This window comes from Idiotropiscis lumnitzeri, chromosome 5, assembly GCF_059441095.1.
Source record: "Idiotropiscis lumnitzeri isolate Australia: NSW breed Sydney's pygmy pipehorse chromosome 5, RoL_Ilum_1.0, whole genome shotgun sequence".
NCBI lineage: Eukaryota > Metazoa > Chordata > Actinopteri > Syngnathiformes > Syngnathidae > Idiotropiscis > Idiotropiscis lumnitzeri.
In genome coordinates, this window is record NC_142395.1 from 4,313,084 (window position 1) to 4,335,601 (window position 22,518).

Consider the following 22,518-nt stretch of genomic DNA (forward strand, 5'->3'; position numbering starts at 1 on the left):
GTTCGATTTTTGCAACGATAACAAGCAGGTGAGAGGAAATTTTGAGGACAAAAGCGTGATTTGAGCGCAGCCGAGGTGCTGAGTGCTCATCTGCTGAGTGCATAGCCAAAGAAGAGGCTGCTTGAACCATCGAAGCAATGTGCACAAGCATTTGCGTGTGTGTGGCTTAGCTTTGTACACGCGTGCGTGAGAGAAAGAGACAGACAGAGTGAGAGAAATACAGAGTGACCCAGAGCGAGAGAGAGATAGTACGTTACAAAATTTAATTCTGCTCCAAGGGCAAATATTTTAAGTCTATGCATGCAGTACCAAAACCTACAAAGGAAAACCCACTTCCGGCCTTTATATAGGCCGTCCTTTTTTAAAAATTTCTCATCATCCAGGACGAAGATGTCCATATCTGCATTTTATGTTACAAACAGGTTCACGAAATGAATTAAATTTGGAAACAGAGGTTCAACTGTATATCGATATCAACCTACACCAATTAGGTATACTTTAAAATGTCATTTGAAACTGCATTTAAAAATGGAACACACTTCATGCATATCCAGAGGCTATTTTAAAACAAAAAAAATGCTTTATGGCTCTTAACTTCCACATTATGGTCATAACTTTGCGATAATAGGATGATTCGGGTCTCATGGTGTCAACAATCATATGTATGCAATGAGTCAAGGAATAAGATAATTCATAATTCGAAAGAGTTCATTTGAAATAAATTATATTACAAGTATTCAATACACTACAAAATGCTGACCGGTGAAATGAAGAGGTAATTCTCAGCGAAAAAAATTTGCCCTTTTTATGCGCAAAACATGCATCAAAAATGTACCGAAACATGGCGCAAAGTATCGTTAGATGTACGGTTGTCCCATCCTTAACCAATTGAGGTTTTTGTTGTTTGATGACAAATTACACAATAAAAGACCAAGACGGCTTGCGTTTTGTTCGAATTCTGGCCTGTCACACAGGTTGATAATAAAGAGTGTCATGTATGAGCTGGTGATGAGTGACTTGCATACAATACAGTATCTGCATGTGTGTGCGCACCATGATATGGCAGCGTAGCAAGTCAGTGAGGCTGCAGTGAAGGAAACCAATCAGTAGCATGGACAGACAAACAGACGCTTACCCTTGGACTGCTGAGTGGACTTATGGACAGACCGGAGGACGCGCCACTGATTGACCGCGACCTACGCATAAACACACAAAACAATGAAAGTCAGCAATCATTAATTATTCAGTAAACTAGGGAGAAAGCACATATATATATATATATATATATATATATATAGAGAGAGAGAGAGAGAGAGAGAAACAGAGACAGAAAAGGAGACAGAGACAGAGACAGAGAGAGAGAGAGAATTTCAGTTTTTATTAGTATCAATCCAGGTAAGGCAATTAGCGCCGCAGTTTGAAATGTTTTGGCTATAACCCTGAGTATATGTTAGGAAAATAAGAATGAAAATAAATAAATAAAATAAATAAATAAATAAAATACTACGAGTAGGGTGGCCAAACGCTGACACAACAATCAATGAACTTTACGTATTAATAATTTATACTTCAATATACGGGCAAGCGGATGCACACAATCTCTGCAGGATTTATGTATTGAATTTGTTTCCCTACTTTATAAGCTTTTCAATTTTTCATTCATGTGTCATTAACTTTTCATTGTCCACCTTCTCTTCATTGCAGAGAAACTGTGTTGTTGATGTCGTTCCAGGATTTTAGATTCAACTACCCATGGACAATTTGGCTTTATTGAAAATGCAAATTGAAAACAATATATCATGATTAACACACGCTCACACACACACACACATGCACGCCTATATGCGCACACACACACGTACACCCAACATCAGCGAACATTCACATGAACTTGCTAAACCTCTTAATTTGTAATTGTTTGTCGCTTTATTGCCTTGGTCACATAGGTTTTTATATTTTGATAATGTCTGCTTATCTCTTGGTAAGATTACAGCAAAATTGCAATATCCATTTTCATAATTTGGATTGGAGGAGCGACACACCAGATAATACAGGATAATATAGGAAAATACAGTAATGGTGAATACATTGATTCAGATGTTAAAATGGGCATGAGTAAAAAACAGACCATGTATGAAGCCCACTCTGCACAATATGAGGCCAGACGGACTATGATGGACTCTTGATGCATGTCAAGATGCTAATTGTCTCGGTCGGATTACACTAATATTAATCCCACAAAATAGAAAAATGAGTAAAACACAGATCAAATATAAACCCTGCTCTTTTCTTTTCAAGAATATGGAGCCCCACTTGTCGAAACATGGCATTCTGATTATTATTGCGTTTGTGAAATATGAGCTGAGCCATAAAATCCACGCATTTTTGGCCATATCAGTGGCATTTCAATGCACATGCATTGCTTTTCATGGTTGGCATCAACATCTGTGAGCTGGGCTGCTCCTTATTGTGGCAGTTGAAGGGCTCTTCACTTTGAACCAAGCTAATAGCGTGACGATTGCTGAAGTGATAGAAAATGGGGAGCTACACTTGCGTTCACATTAGCATTGAGCTACATCGCTCAGCGAAGGTAAAAGCCTTCGATCGCCGCAAAGAGATTCACACTGGGAGGGGGTCGCAATATGGGCCAGCACCGGACATTTGACTCAGTCTTGTAGTGTTTTTTTTCATTACTTTTTTAGCTTCGCTAAGCACGTAGCGCGCCAAAACATATTTGGATTGGGACTTTTTCCTGCCACCACTGGATACTTAAATTACATGTATGTATGTATTTATTGATTTAATTTAGTTCATACGGTATGTGCTATTCAAAATGTGTATTTTATGAAGAAAAAAAAAATAAATATATATATATATATATATATATATATATATATATATATATAAAATTCATATATATTTCTTTCATATATTACAATATATTTGCAGTTGACCACCACTATTCAAAGGGAAGCATACAAATAGCGCATAATATTTACCGAAATTGATTTTCATTATAGATCATGATTTTACTGGTCGGGCCCACTTGATAATAGACTTTCCTCCATGTGTCCCCTGAGCTAAAATGTGTTTGACACCCTTGCTGTAACCAGCACATAAAGAAGATTGTGGCATAGCGTGCATTATTTCCATATGTTCCGGCCATTTGCAGTTTGACCTTTCACACAGGTTTTGCCAGGGCAATTCTGACAGAAGAATTGGCTATTTGTCAAAGTGGTGAGCGAGTAAGGTAAATATTTACCATGCCACACCCCATTTCAAGTCGTCATTTGCGATGGGCCGAATGGGGAGAGCAAACACTGGCAGAGTACACCCTGAACAGGCCAAGGCACAGATAGAAAACCCACAACCATTGACATTTACAGTCACACCATAATTTAGAGTGTTCCATTAAACTACCATGCATATTTTTAAAATGTGGGTGGAAACCGGAGCACCCGCAGAAAACCCAACCAGGCACGGGGAGAACATGCAAGACCACTGACTCTTGACTTGTCCTAATCAGTGCTCAGTGTATAAAGTATTTCTAGATCAGTCTCTGGCCTGCTGACTAACTGGTGGTCTTGAATGAGTAAGTTCCCAGTCAACTACAATATGAATACCTATCAACGAATGTAACCAGTCAACAGTACTTCTTATGTATGAGTAATACCTTTCCCTATGATCTGTCTAATAAAAGTCACCTTATTTTACCTTTCTTTATCATCCAGACCAGGACTCTAGACTACCTTCAATAATGACAATGATAACAACATTCTTGAATTGACTCTGAATGTCAAAAAAAGAACCCAAACATTATGCTCACTCTCTTACCTTTGACCATGAGCTGCCATGTCAATGGCTCTCCGTACTGGGACGGGTGATCCTCCATCCGTAACGCTAAGCACCTCCATCGACTTCCTCTCTGGTCTTCGCTTCCCGTGACGGCTTAGCATGGGTGAGTCCACACGCTTTCTGGGAGGATCTGCTGAGCAGAATTCAGAGCTCGATGAGTGAATAAGAAAGTAAATAGTTTGGACAAGTATTAGAATTCTATTAAACCTGGATTGCTTGACATGTTTTCAAAATGTAAACAGACATTCCATGCCAAACATAAATACATTTCACCAAGATTTTTTTGAATGACATAATACCATAAAAGCCCAATAGATAAGGATAAACAATAGCAGCAGACATAATAATTGAATTAACCAATTTATTACCTTTCTGTACGGATAATTTCCATGTACTCAGATTTATGGTGAAGATTTCAACAGTTGGTGGTTGCCTAACTAAACTCAGTGTTAATACAAGTAAAATATTTCTTTAATGATAGGATGTAAACCTCACAGCGGTTCAAAACAACAAACTCGGGCAAATTGAAATTAACATATAGAGATGGCAGTGGATGGAATTTCAAAGTTCATTGGAATTTAATTCACTTTTGTGCGCCCTGAATATTGTGTTTCTGTTTCGATGAACCTACCAATTTCATTGCGTGGAGGAAGGTTCTGGTCCTCGTGGCTTGGATATCTTTCCTTGCGGTCAAGGAGAAGGAAGTAGATCATCTTTTCTTGATTGTCACTTAGAAGAGAGGTAAGGCAAAGTGCATACAAGTATGAGAGTTGGTCTAACAACACCATGCATATTTAAGCAGAGGAATTGGTGTGGCTGCCGCATTAATTACTCTGCTACCACTTCTCACTCACTCATCAGACAGAAGGTCTTTGGTAAGCTTGTCCTTATCCCTGAAACAGCCCAAGGAATGCATACTCTCCAGGACATCTGGATCAATCTCTTCGGGTGTAGCCAGCATCCTGATGGCTACTTTCCTGGGGACGGGCTGTTCGGGCTCAGGCTCATTCTTTCCAGCTCTACAACACAGCATAACACAAGCAGCACAACTCACTCACCGCAGCCCAAAAGTGCTTTCAGTGTCAGTCATGAGCCCAGATTTGATAGCCACGTTAGGCTGGAACAGCATTCTGTTGTTTGTCATTTGTCGATCGAAATTACAGGTGTCAAACTCATGGCCCGGGGGCCAGATCAAGCTCGCCATATTAGTCCAAAAGCAAAATTATGTACATAAACTTTCATGTTTCTTGCTAAAATACCTAATTTGAAAATTGTCTTCACTTTTAAAAACATTGAGTATTTTTTGTTATGTTATCAACCCGCCTTTTAAAATGAATACATGTAAAAATGTCTAATTTCAAAACTAGTGATTCATCAATTTTTTGGTGTTCATGCAATATGTGGCGATCATTTGGGTTCCCATTCATAACGGACCTTTGAAAGAAACCTAACTACGACGTGGCTCACGACAAAAATTTGTTTGACACCCTTGCCAGTGGAATGCTGTTGACAGTCACACGTTGAGGTGCAGTATAGTGGACCAATGCTGGGATACTAAGTTTTATTTAAATACAGTGGTAGGGCAATGGTAGGGCAATGCAAGCCACATTAGGCCACGGAAAACTACAGTAGACAACTTAACAAATATAAAGAGGAAAAAGAACAGTGATATGTGACCCGTAGTACATTAAAACTCAATATGTTCATTAGATTTTGGAAGGGTTGGTTTACTTACAGGTACCACGTATGCTTCTGGATCTGCTCTAACTGCAACACAAAAAAACAAAAAACAAAAGACAAAGATTGAATAAACCAGAAGATGCTGATTGAAATGTGCTCATAGAATTGACTTCCATGTTTTTGCATTCATAAAATGAAATTATAATATCAATTGATTTCCAATTGACAAACCTGGGTAGTCCGTCCCGGGGTGGAAAGGTCCGTTCGAGCGTGCGATGTGTTCGCAAGGCGGCTACAATTTCATCTAAAAAATTGCCTCAGAACGCATCAAAAGCGTCACTAAAGAGATTCTAACTGCAGAGGTTTTATTTAAAGATTGTTTGTGTATGAATAGACATGAGACAGCAGTGTGCATTTAAGCGTGCCAGTATTTCCTTATTCTGACATCACGTAACACGCAACTCCCACCTGCTACTGGCGCATACCATTACAAGAGTGGGGGCAATACCGCAGACAGAGAGCAAAAAGGCGAAGTAAAACAGTTGGGGGGCCAACTATTTCTATGAATAAAGTCTGACTGGCAATGATGCAGAAGCGTTGTTTCTGAATTATATATCTGTTCTGTAATAACCTAAATCTAATTATGAACTGTAAACAACAACTGCGTGAACTAGTTATTAGTTGGAATGGCTCAGGTGGTAGTCTTTCAATACAAAGGTTGTGGGTTTGATCCCCAACCCTGGTAACCATGGTGAAGTGACACTTGGCTGTTTCCAAATTTACAGGCTGTGTCATCTGAAGGCCGCATTTTCGGCCGCATGACGTCACTTCCGGCGCAACTCGACCACACATGGTGCCAAAATTCACCCTAATCCTGTACAATTATGCCACGGTTTATGTGGTCCACACAGGCCACATGAGGCATCAAAAAATGTCTTTCCATAATTTAGTTTGAGTAATGCCGGAAGTGACGTCATGCAGCAGGAAAATGCGGCAGACAATTCGGCCTTCGGATGACTTTGGACAGTCATTATACTTGCAATAGAAAGACTAACGCTAAACTGTGGGCAATAATGACCAAAAAAAAAAATAATAATAATAAAAATATTTAAAAAACAGAACATGGGTGAAGAGAATGTACACCTCCAAATACTTAATTTTAAAGTTATTTTTTAAATTATTAATTAATTTATTTATTTATTTACATTTTTAAGACTAAATTAAATCTGTGCAAAATGCTGAGCTAACAAGTTTGTTACTGCTACTACATATTACTTTTGACCCCGTATCAATCCAGCAGCCCGGCCGGATGATCACGTTGCACACGTGGCTTACCGTCAGTCTCTTGCAAGCGTCCACTTCAATCATGCCCTGAAGGAGGTTCTGGCATTCTGGAGGGATGAAGTGAGGCATGTGGAAAACTCCAAGTTTCACCTTCTCCAAAAGATTCCTCAAGTTGTCATCATCAAAAGGCAAAGCGCCCTGGTGATTAAAAGCCGAAAACTAAAATTAACGTGTTACTTGTATTGTAATTACTTTCACCTTACACCAACGTAATAGAGCACGATTCCCTGTGTGTTACCAAGTTATTTGGTTACGGGTTATGTAAATACTTCAAGATGAGTGATTTCTCAAGAGAAACAACATAAATTACGGCTTAATGTATTTTACTATTTCTTTTAGACCACATTACATGAAACCTCATAACCAATGACTGTTTTTACTTTATTTGTATTTTTATAAAGTTTTAGATGAAGCTTCAAGTTTTGTGGGATGCAAACGAACTACTTAATTTACAAATTTATCAAAGAAAGTAAAGCTTAATGACATTATTAAGACTTAAGTAAATAATTACCTTTAAATATGAAGTTACCCCCGTAGCAAAATAAGGCCCATCTGTCATGATCTGTTTTGGTCGCTTTTTGGTTTAGTATTTAGTTTCAGGTTTTCTTTGTGTTTCTTTGTGATTCGTTGGTTTATTGTGTGCGCCAATGCTTGTCATTCCGGTCCTTGGTGTCACCCAATAAGCTTCCTCCAACCCTTTGTGTCTTGTCCAGGTGATCCTCGTTGTCTCGTTAATTTGCTTGTATTTAGTTCGCTGTTTCCTTGTTGGGTCTATGTCAGTTGTACTCCTGCCCTTGCCATTTGTTGTTGCTTTTGTTTTTTTTCTTCAAGTCAAGCCAAGTTAAGTTTTCCTAGTTTGTGTTTTGTTACTTTGATTCTTGTCTGGTATATTTTGTTTTCTTTGAATTAAATCATGTCCTCCTGCAATCCTGCTTCCCTGCGTTTGGGTCCTCCTCCCTTCTTAGTCATCGTTTTGTGAATTTGAAACATCCTCTCCTTAAAATGTATACTAATAAATGTTGTAGCTAGATAAAAAAAAGTATTCTTATTTTATTCAATATAAAAATGTTGATTGATGATAACATTTCCAAGCTTTGGTTTTATGGACCTCCCGAGATAGCTGTGTCCACCCCAATTATAAGTTTTGACTTTACATTGTACTGTACTGACATTAAATGTGCTTGTGAAAATGGGAAATACAAAAATTGGCCATATCAAATATTGAAATCATGTTACATGGGTGAGTTCAGTTGTTGGGGTTCATCCATATGTGATCCCTTCTCAAGGATAGCCCACCCCCGACCCAATCCAAAAACTGTGTTATTGATGAATGAATGGAACAATACAATGTTCCTGTTTCTATAATCGTGAGTCCAAAAGTCTCACTACAACATCACTTAAAATGTACGCTATTATTTGAATGGATATATGAAACACAGTATGAGAGCGTCATTCAACAGGGAATTGCACACTGTTGTGAAGCGCATTGACGTCATCAGAGAGTGCAACAAGTTGTGATGCAACTAGGTCAAACATGGAAACTCCAATGCTTATTTAAAATGATCCAGTGGAATCATAGCCGACTGTATTTGGGGGATTTTAAAGATCTAGTTGCAGTGTCATTGAACAAATTAAGAAGCACATCCACCGGGAAAAGCCATCCTTCTGCTGTCATGAAAATAGCCTGTCAGATACTCACAGATGGATTAGTTGAACTTAGACAAAGAGGATGCTGTTTGCAAGAGATGTCGGTCATTAGTGCCAGTGATGATGAAGCAGGTCTGTGACTCTGTGCTCACCAGCTGGGCAGAACACTCGATGACGTCAGTAAAATGAGCAGGACAGAGCCAGATGGCCACTGACACTGATTGCGTAATCAAAATGAAATGCGCGGAGGTTGCACTTTAGACAACGTGCATCTCCCACAACTAAGTTGCCATTGAAAAAAATCAGTGCAGCAATGTGTACAAAACATTTGTTGTGATTGTTTTCACTTGTAATTTTACTGAGGATATGCGGCATGAAAAGGTCAATAATCATTCACCATGCTTAACCACGAGCAAACTGTTACTGGAGATGTTTGGATTGATAACGTATAAATCAATAGGAAGTATAATTCGAGTCAGGTTAGTCTGCACTCATGTCTTGTGTATGTATTGGTGCCGATGGAGTATTCTTTTTGTCTTTATCAGGGTTTCAGCTTGCAAAGGAGTAGAACTGACCTGCAAAAGATTGGTTGGTCTTTATCTCTGTGAAAGTTTTTTTTCTTTTATAAAATCTGTCTTTCAGTAGTTTTAGTGTCTGATTGGTTGGCACTACTGTTATGCCTCACGGCAAGAAGGTTCCTAGTGCAAATCTGTGACTTGCATCTGTGGAGTTTGCGTGCCGTCATTGGGCTGATATTTTAAGTTAATGGAAGAAAAAAAACTGCATGGCATGAGCAGTATAAAACAGGTTGAATATGGACGTACACATTGTGCTGGAATATCATCTGTTGTGGTTAGTGACTGCATGCCGTCCTCTAAAACTGGACATTTTTGCCTGTGACTTTGTAAAACAATATAATACATAAAAGACAAGACTTCAGTGCCCCAGGTCATAACATGCTCAAGTAAACATGATGTTTGGGCACGTCAGGGAAAGAGAGCACTCTTTTTTTTTTTCATACAAGTTTTAGAGAGCAAATTACAGTGCTTTAATGTTGTGTAAGCTGCATCTTTGTGATGTAAAAATAGCGATGCAACTTACCAGTTTCAGCTACAAGGCAGAAATGACTGCAGGAGTTGCTTTTTGACGTCACCATTAGTTATTTATTTATTTATTTACTTTAAGCCAAAACCTTTATATACAGGCTCATCACATCTCATTTCACCGTGCCTTTGCTTCAGAGGTTCGACTCAAGTCACGTTAAAAAAAGGCACGGACAAGAAAAACAATGCAGCAATGACATCTTCACTTACCATGGGAAACATTAGACAATAGAACACAAAATTTCGTAAAAACTAGAAAAAATAAAGAACGTGCGTGTAATCTGTAAAAGATCCTGCCTCTGGCATTTAGTCCCAGATTCCCTACGTTTTCAATGGGGAGATACTTCCAAGTTGGGCATTTGGCTATCTTCCCATGACCATCCAGACTGATTACCGTAAGCTAGTCCCCAGGTTCATTGGCCCTTTTGAAATTGAGCAGGTCATTTACCCATCTGCCGTCCGTTTAAAGCTCACAGATCTCCCTCCAGATCCACCTGACTTTTCATGACTTTCTCCTGAGACTTATCTCCTCTATCCCCCCCCTCAGTGCTCCTTCTGAGCTCCCTCCTCCGCCACTGGTCATTGATGGTCACCCACCTACACCGTCTGCAAGATTCTGGATGTTTGTTGCCAAGATTCAAACGCTACATTTGACCCCTCTGTGCATGTTCCTTGTTCCGCAGTGTTAGGTTCCTTTGATCTCGTCATCTTTGGAAGATATGGCCACATTTTGCCATATTTAGCCATTTGGCTCACCATATGATGCTGTCCCTCCTCAGTTCTTTAAGAAGGTTCTCCCAAGTATTGGTGAATCATTTTTTGGCCATTATCAACAGCAGTCTTTCTTGTGATTTAGTGCCCCAACATTTTAAACATGCTGTGGTGCAACCCCTGCTTAAGAAACCTGGTCTGGACCAAGATGCTCTGTCAAATTTTAGACCATTTCCAAATTTCCCTTTATTGATAACATTTTGGAAGACGTGGTGCACATGCAGTTACAATCCTTCCGGGATGAACACAACGTCATGGAGGTATTCCAGTCAGGTTTCAAGAAAATGCATAGCACAGAGTCAGCCCTGGTACGAATATTAAATGATATTCTCCTGGCAAACGACTCTGGAAACGTTGTATGACTTGTCTCGTTTGATCTAACTGCAGCGTTTGACACAGTGGACCACAGTATTCTTCTGGCTCGTTTACAGCATCAGGTGGGCATTAGTAGTTGCGCTCTAGAATGGTTTAGATCGTATTTGACTGGCAAGACCTTTTGTGTTCGCCTAGGTTGCACTGAGTCTCGCTCTGCCCTTGTCGTACGGTGTCCCACAAGGTTCCGTTTTGGGGCCCTTGCAGTTTTCGATATACTTGCTGCCCCGAGGTTTCATCTTACGAAAACATGGAATTTCCCACCATTGCTATGCAGATGCAGTCAGATCTATGCTATGTCCCACTGAGTCCTAGAGACCACTTATGTCTTGATTAGAGGAAATCAAAATCTGGATGTCACTTAATTTCCTGAATTACAATGAAAATAAGACAGAGATTATGGTGTTCAGTCCCAGTGGCCCTTCTACTCCCAAGCCTGTCATCTGACATCTTATCTTTGTCATGATCCGTGTCGGTCATGGCAGGGCTTTGTTGTCATTTTTCACGTCCCATGCCTTGTCCTTGTTTTTGTTTACCCCTGTCAGCTGAGTAGGGGCGTTTCCCCTCAGCACTCCGTCCCCACCAGCCACGCACCTGTTCCCCGTTAGCCCCGCACACCTGACTCCCATCTGCTCCCCTAATCAATGGACTACTTAACCACCCCGTGCCGACAGCTCAGCGTCGGTGCATTGCCCCATTTGCGGACATCACTGCCCTCGCTGTTTGCGATCCTTCATTCCACTGCTACTCTCGCTCCCGTTCATGTCCCCAGCTCATGTTCTCGTTTACGATCCCGTCTCATAGCCTCGTTAAGTTTATCCCGAGTGTTTGTCACGGTCCTCTTTGCTTATCATTTTTGTTCCGTTTGGTCACGTTTAGTTTGTCATTGTTATTTTGCACCCTGCCACGTTTGTTTGTCCACGCCACGTTGTTTGTCCTCGTCTGAGTAATTTAATAAATTCCCTTTATGTTACACCATTCCCTGCTTCCTCGCCTTTTGGGTCCACCTCCTTCTCGCCGTCCGGCGCACCCTGACAATCTTAAGTCAACAGTCTCAAATTTGGGTTTTAAACTGGACAGTGATTTTAAATTAGATCAGCAAATCAGTGCTGTTGTTCGATCCAGCTCCTTTCATCTTAACTGCTGGCTAAAATAAAGCCCTTTCTTTCCCAAGCACTTGGAAAAAGTAATCATTGCATTTGTTTTATTCAGGCTGGATTACTGTAATGCACTTTACTTTGGATTCAGCCAGTCCTCGCTCAAAGCACCTCCAAACTAGTCCAAAAGCCTGCCGCTCGCCTTTTAACTGGCGCTCAGAAGATAGATCACATCACCCCAATCTTAGCCTCTCTTCACTGACTCCCAGTGCACTTTAGAGTTCGCTTCAAGATACTTCTGTTCATCTTCAAATCTTTAAATGGCCTCGCTCAAGCGTACCTCTCTGAGCTCCTCCACCCCTATGCACCTGCCTGCTGCCTCAGGTCTCTGGAGCAAATGCTGCTGGAGGTGCTGAGGACTAAGCGCAGCCTCAGTGGGGATCGTACCTTTTCTGTTGCCGGTCCTTCCCTACTGAATAACCTTCCATTAAATGTTAGGCCAGCCCCCTCTCTGTCCATTTTTAAAACTCTTTTGAATACTCATTTTTATTCTTTAGCTTTCGAGTCAACATGAGATGGTCGCTGTTCAGCTGTTCTTCTGGTATATATTGTATATGTGTTTGTGTTTAAATTTGTGTTCTAATTTCCCACTTATTTTTATTACACCATATGGAAAGTGCTTTGTTACAGCTCCAGCTATTTTGAAATGGGCTCTATAAGTAAAGTTATATTGTATTGTATTGTATTTTCAGGCCATGACTAATTTCGTCATACATTTTCAATAAACATATTAGATTAAGGGTCTCATTTTCGGGTCCTCAAGGGCCACTTTTCTGCAAGTTTTAGAGCTTTTCCATCTGCAAGAAACCTGATTCAAATTATCAGTTCATCAGCAAGTTCTGCAGGGGTCTGATAAAGATCCTGGTCATTTGAGCCATGTGTGTTGCACAAGGAAACCTCTAAAACTGGACAGACTGTTGAACGTAAGAATATGCAGGACGTGTGTGATAAAACACGTTGATTGGCGGTAGAAATAAATACACCGTCTCTTGTGTGAGTGCTCGCACCAATAGCCCTAGTCGTGTAATTTTTCTCTTCACTTCCTTAATTGAACTTGAAATCCGCACATCACTGGTGATGATCGCATTGAAAAAGAAAACCAATATAAAGTATTGGCCAAATATCTAAAATGCATCATTATTTAATGTAATAAGTTCTTTATTTTGATTTTTGTCACATGCAGGGGAAGCGACAGCAGGGGGTGTCAGGGCCTCACTTGCTTACCCTGACCACACGTCTCTGTCCATTTGGTAGGCAGCCAATCATACAGACAAACAAGCATTCACACACATACGCGCACTAACACACACATTCGAAGCAAAGGACAACGTAAGAGACTTCAATTCACCTAACAAGTTTTTGGACTCTGGGGGTAAGTCGGCATAGCTGGACAAAACCCACGCAAGTCAGAATTCTGACCCCAACCTCCCAAGTTTGAGGAGGATTTGCTAACCATTCGCCCGCTGCGCTACCCAGTATACGTTATTCCATTGGAGAGGATTTCCTTGTAAGTTCGCATAATGCAAATTGCTGAGACCACAATTAAATATAATTGCAGACACATTTTGCCTCATGATGAGTTATCAAATAGTGTCATACACTCAGTAAAACTGTAGTATGTGTTCTGAAAACAAAAAAAGAACAGAGAAGACTTGATAACAAAAAATGAATCTGAAACCAAACAGTAGGATCAAAAATTACTCACCACTAAAAGTGCAAAAAGGATGACTCCACAGCTCCATGCATCTGCTTTTCGTCCGTCATACTTCTCCCCCTTGTAGACAGATTTAAAGAGGAAAAAATATGCTACAAATCATTGTCATCTGTGTCTGGGCACTAATATTCTCCGGCAGCAAGCAGCTTCATGATGCTTGATGAACCATTTGTTCTATTTTTTAACTAATCCAATGGCACTATCTGTTCAACATGGGGCTGAAAGCACACTGACTTGCCATTTCTTAAACCCCTCGCTTTAAACCAGTGGTTCTCAATTATTTCCTGTCATGCCCCTCCTACCAAGAAGAAAACAATTTGCGCCCCCCCACCACCATTTTTTTTTTTACATTTCGTACTAATGTACATGTTCTTTTTATATTAATTTTAGATTGTCAATAAAATATCCCTTAACAAAGCTAAATTGATAAAAAAATGTAATTTTGAGAACAACTATTGTGAGGATCTCCAAACTCAGCACCGTTGTGCAAATATTGATGAGATGATAAATATTTACCATACGTTTTTGTTTAGTTTTTTTAACTTTATTAACATGAACAAACCAAACAGTTATTAATACGTACATAATATAGAAAAGACAAAAAGAGCTAGGGGGATTTTAAACAATAATTCTATATCAATAACAAATAGCAACAGTTTTGTTTACTATACATTTTTTTTAATGTTTACAATACGTTTGACGTCGAACCTCTTCGTTTTGATGACGTCAGCCATTTCCATGTTCCAGCCTAAGGGCGTCGGCTAAATTGCTAACGTAGCCGTCGTCTTATTTTATGTTTAGATACGTAATGGTTGAAATGCAACATTTCTGGTCCTAGCTGCTGGCGCTCCGCCCAAACGCGGTTTGAGTCAGACTTCTGTTAAAAGTCGAGCATACATCGAAGCAATTCGTATTCGCGAATTAGCGCCTACGTGCTCGCCTCCTCGTTTAGAACGCTACTTGTTTGCGGAGTCGTTTATTTGCCATCACATAGCATGTTGCTTCTGCTGTGCGCGGACTTACAAATAGTTCAAATAAAGTCCGTTCTGCTGCGACACAAGATAGCTTGGCGCGGTGCATTTAAATAGCGGTGAAAGAAATCACTTCCGGGTCAACGCTTTTCTTTAATCAGTACTGCGTGACAGGGCGACCCTTTTTTTTTAAATCAGGACTGCGTGACAGGGCGACACTTTTTTTAAACCAGTACTGCGTGAACTAGGGGCACAAACAGTTTTGACGAGCTCAAACTCGCGTTGTCTGAGATCGCCTTTTTTGGTCCCAAAACTATGCAAAAAAACATGTTCCCCAGGGTCCCACGCGCCCCCCTTAGCATCGCATCGCCTCACTATTTGAGAATCACTGCTTTAAACCCACATTGCCATCTAGAAGATTTAAAAGAAATACAATTTCCACTGTTTTTGAATTCTACATAGTGTGTAGAATGTAAAAACAGTGCAATATGTGCACTGAATTTTGCTTTCTATGACCCTAGTTGTGTGTCAGGTTGTAATTGTTTTTTATTGGTTGTGGGGTTTCTCCGGGTACTCCGGTTTCCTCCCACATTCCAAAAACATGCATGTTAGGTGAATGGTTATTCGTCGATGTGTGCCCTACGATTGGCTTGCAACCAGTTCAGGGTGTCCCTCGCCTACTGCCCGAAGATGCCTAGGATAGGCTCTCGCACGCCCGTGACACTCGTGAGGATGAGCAGCTTGGAAAAAAGATGGATGGATGTATTTCAACAAAAACCTTCTTGGCATGTAAATTTGAACCGTCATTGTCATGATCCGCGTCGGGCATGACAGGGTTTTTTGTTATTGTTTTCGTGTGCATGCGGTTTTGTTCTTGTTTTCGTCACCTCCCTGCCATGTGCACTTTGTTTTTGTGTTGATCAGCCGAGTAGGGGCGTTTCCCCTCAGCACCTCGCCCTCACCAGCCACGCACCTGCTCCCCCTTAACGATCACACACCTGATTCCCATCTGCTCCCCTGATTAACGGACTATTTGAACACCTCATCCCGACAGCTCTGTGTCGGAACATTCTCCTGCCACTCCTTTTGGACTGTCACGGCCGCTCCCTGCTCTCGTTCTCGCTCATGCCCATGCCCATGCTCACGCTCACGATTCCGAGGATTTGCCACTGTCCTTGTGCCTTGTTTTCGCTCCCACTCTCGTTCATGCCCCCAGCTCTTGTCACCTGTTCCTGTCCGGTCTCATAGCCCCGCTTAGTTCGTTCCCGTCGTGTTTTGTTCTTAGTTCTTGACCCAGTTTAGTCACGTTTAGTTTGCCTTTGTTATTTTGCTCCGTGCCACGTTGTTTGTCCTTGTTTTGATTTCTTCAATAAATTCCCTTTAAGTTACCCTTATGCCTGGCTTCCCTGCACTCTTGGGTCCACCCTCCTCCTCGCCCACCGGCGATCCTGACAGTCATACTTTTAACTACTGAACAATGTTTAACTTGTATACATTCAGATGTGTGAAGGTAGAAATATCTTTCAATTTTGAATTTAAATTAAACTAATATTTACATGTTTCACAAGTTACATGTATTATTAAGGTTTGGGTATCCACAAAGAAGGGCTCACCAACATGATGCTCATGGGCATTAGGTCGCCCACAAGGACCACATGAGATGCCCACAGTCCTGTTGTCAAAAGAGCTAAGCAGTGATGGGACATTGTGATTTCCTAGTAATTTGGCCGAGTGGTCTAAGGCGCCGCGTTCAGGACCCAGTCTCCCCAGGAGGCCTGGGTTCGAATTTCCCCATTGTGGGACTAATAAAGGGAATATTATTATTATTATTATTATTATTATTATTATTATTAAATTAATGTAATTTTTAAAATGAAGTGTTGCATACGCATATTTATCCATTTCTGACTGTGAGAATGTCAGGATCGCCGTACGGCGAGGAGGAGGTGCAGTCACGATCGACGTACGGCGAGGAGGAGGGTGGACCCAAAGGCGAGGAGGCAGGGATAAGGGGAACTTAAAGGGAATTTAATTTATCAATAACCGAAGGGCAAACAAAGATACATGGACAAACCAACGGGGCAGGGTGCACCAATCAAAGACAACTTAAACGGGACTACACTTGAGCGAGGGCGATAACAAAAACTGGGACAAAATACAGAGGAACGGGAGCGAGGCGAAAAAGCGAGAACAAGAACATGAACGAGATCAAAAGCGGGAGTCGAAATAGTCCGTAATGGGGGCAACAGGGAGCTACACGGGATAATGACCCGACACTGGGTTGATGGCATGGGAAGCTTAAATAGTCCGGTAATCAGGTGAGCAGATGGGAACCAGGTGTGTGACAGTTAACGATGAGCAGGTGCGTGGCTGGTGAGGACGAGGTGCTGAGGGGAAACGCCCCTACTCAGCTGACTGAAAATAAACCAAAACAACAACACGACAGCATGAACGTAAAAATAATAACAAAAACCTGTCATGCCCGACGCGGATCATGACAGAGAAATCATTAATATGACCAATGTTTTCACATACATGAATATAATTTATTAATAACATATAGGATAATGAAAGTGTTATTTTAGAAGTGTGTATTAAATGTATAGCTTTCAGTTTCAAAAAGGTTGCCGAGCCCTGGTATAAAACATGAAAACAAAGAGAGTCAAAAATGGTCAGACTGCATCATAAATAATATAATAGCAGCTGTGGCATAATGTGTATTTCCTCCCAGTAGGGCAGAAACAAATGAATAAAGTGAATGCCAAGAGGATGCAACGGTGACGTAACAGCTGCTGCAGGAGGTTGCCGCTACTATTACTTCATAAAAGACAGCGAACAGAGAGGGGGCAAAGGAGAGAGCACTTACCCTGATAACCTCTGGGCAGGCGTAGTGCGGCGAACTGTAAAAGAGGCACAGAGGAGTTGAAGCTGGAGAGGACTCAAACTGGTCCACTATATCACACATACTCACACATCATACTCTGTCAAAGGGAACACAGCCAGCAGCCAACACACTGAAGAAGAAATGACTGAAGATCACAACCTTCCAGCGTATAGAAAAATGTACTGAACAAACCCCCAGCTTGACATTTTCCAACCACAATAGTACATAACATTAGGAATCTGAACCATCCACCCATCCATCTTCTGTACCGCTTCTCCTCACTAGGGTCGCGGGGGGTGCTGGAGCCTATCCCAGCTATCTTCGGGCAGTAGGCGGGGGACACCCTGAACTGGTTGCCAGCCAATTGCAGGGCACACAAAGACAAACAACCATCCGCACTTACACTCATACCTTGGGGCAATTTAGAGCGTTCAATCGGCCTGCCATGCATGTTTTTGGAATGTGGGAGGAAGCCGGAGTACCCGGAGTATAACCCACGCAGGCACGGGGAGAACATGCAAACTCCACACAGGATGGCCGGAGCCGGGATCGAACCCACGCCCGATGCTGTCCCTCACTGTGAGGCCATCGTGCTAACCAGTCGGCCACCGTGCCGCCCGGAATCTGAACCTTGTTAGATAAATACAACTTAATACAATATTCCTGAATGAAGTAAGCGATAAAGTAATAAAATATTAGTTTGCTGGTTTGAGTTACATGGCAAGAGAAACACTTTTTTGACTCGTCCATAAATAAGAATAAATGCAATGTACTTTAAGTAAATGCAACAAAAAAGAATGGAAGGCTGTGTGGCAATTAGTTTCTCACAGTTGTGACTGGTCAAGAAAAAGGAGCTTGTAATATAAATGCCAAATATATTTTAGAGCTTATTTGTTCTCCATAAGCATAAAAAATACATTTGCAAATTACCTCTAAAGTGAAACACGAACACACGGAAGAAAAAATGTTTGTCAACATTTGCTAGTTGTTTGATGAACTTGAATACGGTTTTGTTTTTGTTTTAAACATAAATGGCTCGAACAATATTATATATCAATATTTACAACTTGCCCTGTTTGACTACACCTTTAATTTTAGACGTGAAGGTGAAAGTAAAAATGTGGGACAATATGTGCTTAAAATACTAATGGGGACTTACAGATGTTAATATTGACTTAAATAACAAGAAAACAAATAAAAGAGAATCTCAACAAGAATTCTTTTGAACAATCATTTCAAGCAATGCTAAATGGAGTCATTATTCTGACATTTGTGGAATGACTTATCGGGCCACTGTCTGTGTAGATTCATTGTATAATAAATGAAGCGGACTGCGTGACTCCCTTTTAAGTGTCTCATCAAATTTCTGTGCTAACCAAACGCTGCTTCCTGTGAATGAACACGCGATCACTTATTTATGCTAACAAAAATGAGTGTGAAGCAGTTCAATTGAACGATTCAGTTATCTCATTACACCGATGCATGTTTTCATTCTTCCAGCTCGGAGCGACATCTCGCATGCCTTTCGCATCATTTAATAATTTCCTTATTGTCATACGAAATCAAAAAGTCATCACACTTTTTACCTGTGCACTATCCCTCAATAATTATAAATACATAATCAGTCTGTCCACACAAATAATAAAAAAAATAATTTCCAATTGGAAACCAAAACCCTGAGCGGGAGTGAAAGAATCACAATCAACTATTTGCAGAAGTAGCATATTTTCACAACCATAAGACACACATTAAAGTCTCAATTTTCCCCCAAAACAAACAGGGCACCTTGTCATGCGACGCGCCTATTCTATTGGCTGAAGAACTCGACCACTCAGCCTAACTTTTTGGGGCATTGCAGAGTTCATGTTAGTACACCCTGCTCGCCAAAGTCTGAGACATCCATACTACAAATTGAGTGTGACAAATACATTATGTGAATATGTTTTTTTCGGTGATGGTGCAAGGGAAAGCTGGACGTAAGGGCAGCTGTCCACAATGTCGTAGTCTGTCTTATCATTCATGTTATTGCAAGCAAGAAATATCACAGGTTTAGACAACAGACTGCAAAAAAAAAAAACACACCCAAAGCACACCACTCACATCTCTCGTCTAACCTGATAAGACTGTTGAAATCCCACAATGCCTCAGTCTGATAATCTCCCAGAATGCCTCAGTGTGATAATCTCCCAGAATGCCTCAGTACTGTTTTTGTGTTATTTTTATTTCTTTTGGTGATTGGAATGGCATGAGAGATGCATGTTTTGTGTTAATTTTATTTCTTTGTTTCATTATTTGCTTGTATGCTGTTCAGAGATATTTATGGTTTTGATTTGAAACCATGACTCTTAGTAGTGTGGTGACCAGTGACATCCCTCCCCTGGTATAGTCTCTTAGATGTGTTGCCATTGACATCCCTGATTGGTCTGAGCGCAAGTGCTGCCACTAATAGTCATCACCCTGCGTGAGCTAGCATGCGCAACCTACCATGTTAACATGCGCCTTGTAGTGCGCCGCCCCCAGTCTAAGTATTAACTACAGAAATAGCACCCTCAACTGGTGCTGCACCCTTTTATACAGTGCGTCTATTGGCCGTAAAAATACGATAATTCATTTTTACATTGCCAACTCCTATATGGTTGTGTTCAGAATTGATGAATCACTGACTGAGGTCAACACAACCCTGGCAACATTTGAAGTGCCTCTGACTGGCCCAAATATCTAAGTAAGCATTAATGATTGCTGAAGTGATAGGAAGTGAGTAACTCCACGAGCATTCATATTAGCATTGAGCTTCGTCGCTCTGAGCAGTCTTGTAGTGCTTTTTTATTTACTTTATAACAGCGTAGGACACAGCACTACAGTATTTGACATGACTTAATTTCTTCTTCGTGTTTTTTTTGTCTTTTGTCAAAGACACTTACAGCACGTCATTACGTGGGTGGCACGTAGTGTTCAAACTTGTATTGCCGAAACTCAAAGTAGATTGTAGGTATTTCTGTTCTTTGATCAGAAATCCATTACTTGACTTGGCGAAGCTCATGTTCCTGCTTCATCTGCTTGCCAAACATGGATTTGTTGATCTTTAATTCTCTCAAGGCTGCTTGATTCCCATGTCCCCCCGTGTAAGTGATAGTTTGCAGTTTAAACTCTACTTAATAGCTGTGTCCATTCGGAGGTGCCATTTTCTAGGGTCCTTAGCCAAAGCAATGTTTTGGACAATGCACCATCTCAATATATCGGCACCTACTGGGGCCGTGCCTTTCCTTCGTCTTTCATGCTCACCCTTCACCCTTTAACGTCTGCATGGTCTTGTCAGTAATGTCCGCCTTCCTTTCTATAAGCAGCGTGTCGGCATGAAATGCTCTCAGTCAGTGCAGCGGCGCACTCATGAAAGTATTACAACACTTACATATTTCATGATTATGATCTTCATAGTCAATAAAAATATTGGAAATATTTAAAACAGCAACTCAAATACCTTTGTGCATCTGTATATATTTAAGCCACTCACCCACAGCTTGTCTCTAGCAGACTCTCGCCGACCTGCAGAGACGCCATACCAAAGTCTGCTATCCTGATGTTGTTCTTCTCATCTAATAACAAATTCTCTGGCTTCAAGTCTCGGTGGCTGGACAAGAGGACATGACAGACAAAAAAATGGTTGCAAAATTCAAAGTGAATAAATGACACAGCTTTGCCGCTGGTTGGTGCTCAGTTCAGAAACCACAATAATGCAGGCTGCCTAAATTCACGCTGGGACCCACATCTTCCTATTGTTGTGAATTGGCAACACATTTTATGAAGTTAACAACAATAAAGCATTTTTTTCCGTTAATATTAGGCCTGAAAGTATACCGTATGTACAGTTTGTTTCACTCTTAAACAAATCTGTCAAACCGCAAAAAGCATATTGCCAGCTACCTACTGAGTAGCTAGTGAGTACGTAACATATCCTGTTCCTGCCCTTAAAATTGTATGTTGTATGTGTGAAGTTGGCATGACTCAGAAATACTGAAAAATCAGAAATCAGTACAAATTAGAGCTGTCAAACAATTAAAAATTTTAATCGGGTTAATCGCGGCTTAACTCTCTCCAAAATATGCCATATTTTCTACATACGTATATACAACAAAGGCATGCTTTGCAAATACTACCTGCGTATTTATTGTTCCATCTGTATTCTTTTTTTTATTTCAATTCCCCACCCAAAGGGCCAACCTGCTTTTCTTTCATGTTTACGTTTACACAGGAATTTGTCCGATAGGGCTGAACAATTTTAGGAGAAAATTGTATTGCGATTTTTCTGACAGATATTGCAATTTTGATTGTATTTGCGATTTTTGTCACAATGTACAGTGACATTTACAAACTTGACGGAAAATGCCATTGTACCATTCAAAACAATAAAAGCTGGAATTGTAAAAATGCCAGGACAGGAAAGACGTTTGGTGGCAGTCCTTTTTCAAGTTGTTAGAATTGGTTGAAGTAAGGCAAGAACTACTGTACGACATGACGTCAAGTATAATTCTGTATTTGTGCAATTCTGTAGATTAATTTTTCAAACCCAAAACTGTTTTACATTTTGTACTAATGTACATTATCTTTGTACATAAATGGAAACTTTTATGTCAATAAAAAACAGTCTTTCAGCAAAGCTAAATTGATTACAAATATAATCAAGACCTATTATTATGTAGATCTCAAAACTTAGTCTTCTGTAGTGCAAAATAGTGCAAATAACATTGACAATAATAATACTTGTTTCGCATAAAAGCTCTTTGCCATGATGACGTCAGCTGTTTATGTGTTCCAGTCTGAGAACATCTGCTAAATTTCTAATGTGGCAGTCATCTCATTTTATGTCTAGCTATGTATTGACTGTAATACAACATGTGTTCTGGTGGCTGTCAGCAGTACAGCGGTTCTGATCAAACTTCTGTCAAAAGTCAGGTGTACATCGAAGCACTTATTTGGGGTCTTTTCCGACTCTTATTTATTTTTGTTTATATTTATTATTAGC

At 40.5% G+C, this 22,518-nt stretch overlaps 1 protein-coding gene across 5 annotated transcripts in view; it reads right to left on the reverse strand.

Moving 5' to 3' along the window:
- Positions 1–22,518, reverse strand: part of LOC148336015 (serine/threonine-protein kinase BRSK2-like) — a 119,144-nt gene that overhangs the window by 21,382 nt on the left and 75,244 nt on the right. For 3 of the 5 annotated variants that reach the window (XM_088295717.1, XM_088295716.1, XM_088295714.1), the window contains exons 5-13: positions 21,010–21,126; positions 17,481–17,514; positions 13,635–13,703; positions 6,871–7,017; positions 5,591–5,622; positions 4,710–4,874; positions 4,487–4,584; positions 3,835–3,988; positions 1,136–1,196 (exon numbers count right to left, since the gene is read on the reverse strand). In XM_088295717.1, coding sequence (XP_088151843.1) covers positions 1,136–1,196; positions 3,835–3,988; positions 4,487–4,584; positions 4,710–4,874; positions 5,591–5,622; positions 6,871–7,017; positions 13,635–13,703; positions 17,481–17,514; positions 21,010–21,126 — 877 coding nt within the window. The remainder of the gene's footprint in view (positions 1–1,135; positions 1,197–3,834; positions 3,989–4,486; positions 4,585–4,709; positions 4,875–5,590; positions 5,623–6,870; positions 7,018–13,634; positions 13,704–17,480; positions 17,515–21,009; positions 21,127–22,518) is intronic. The other 2 variants (XM_088295718.1, XM_088295715.1) reach the window with 1 other exon arrangement.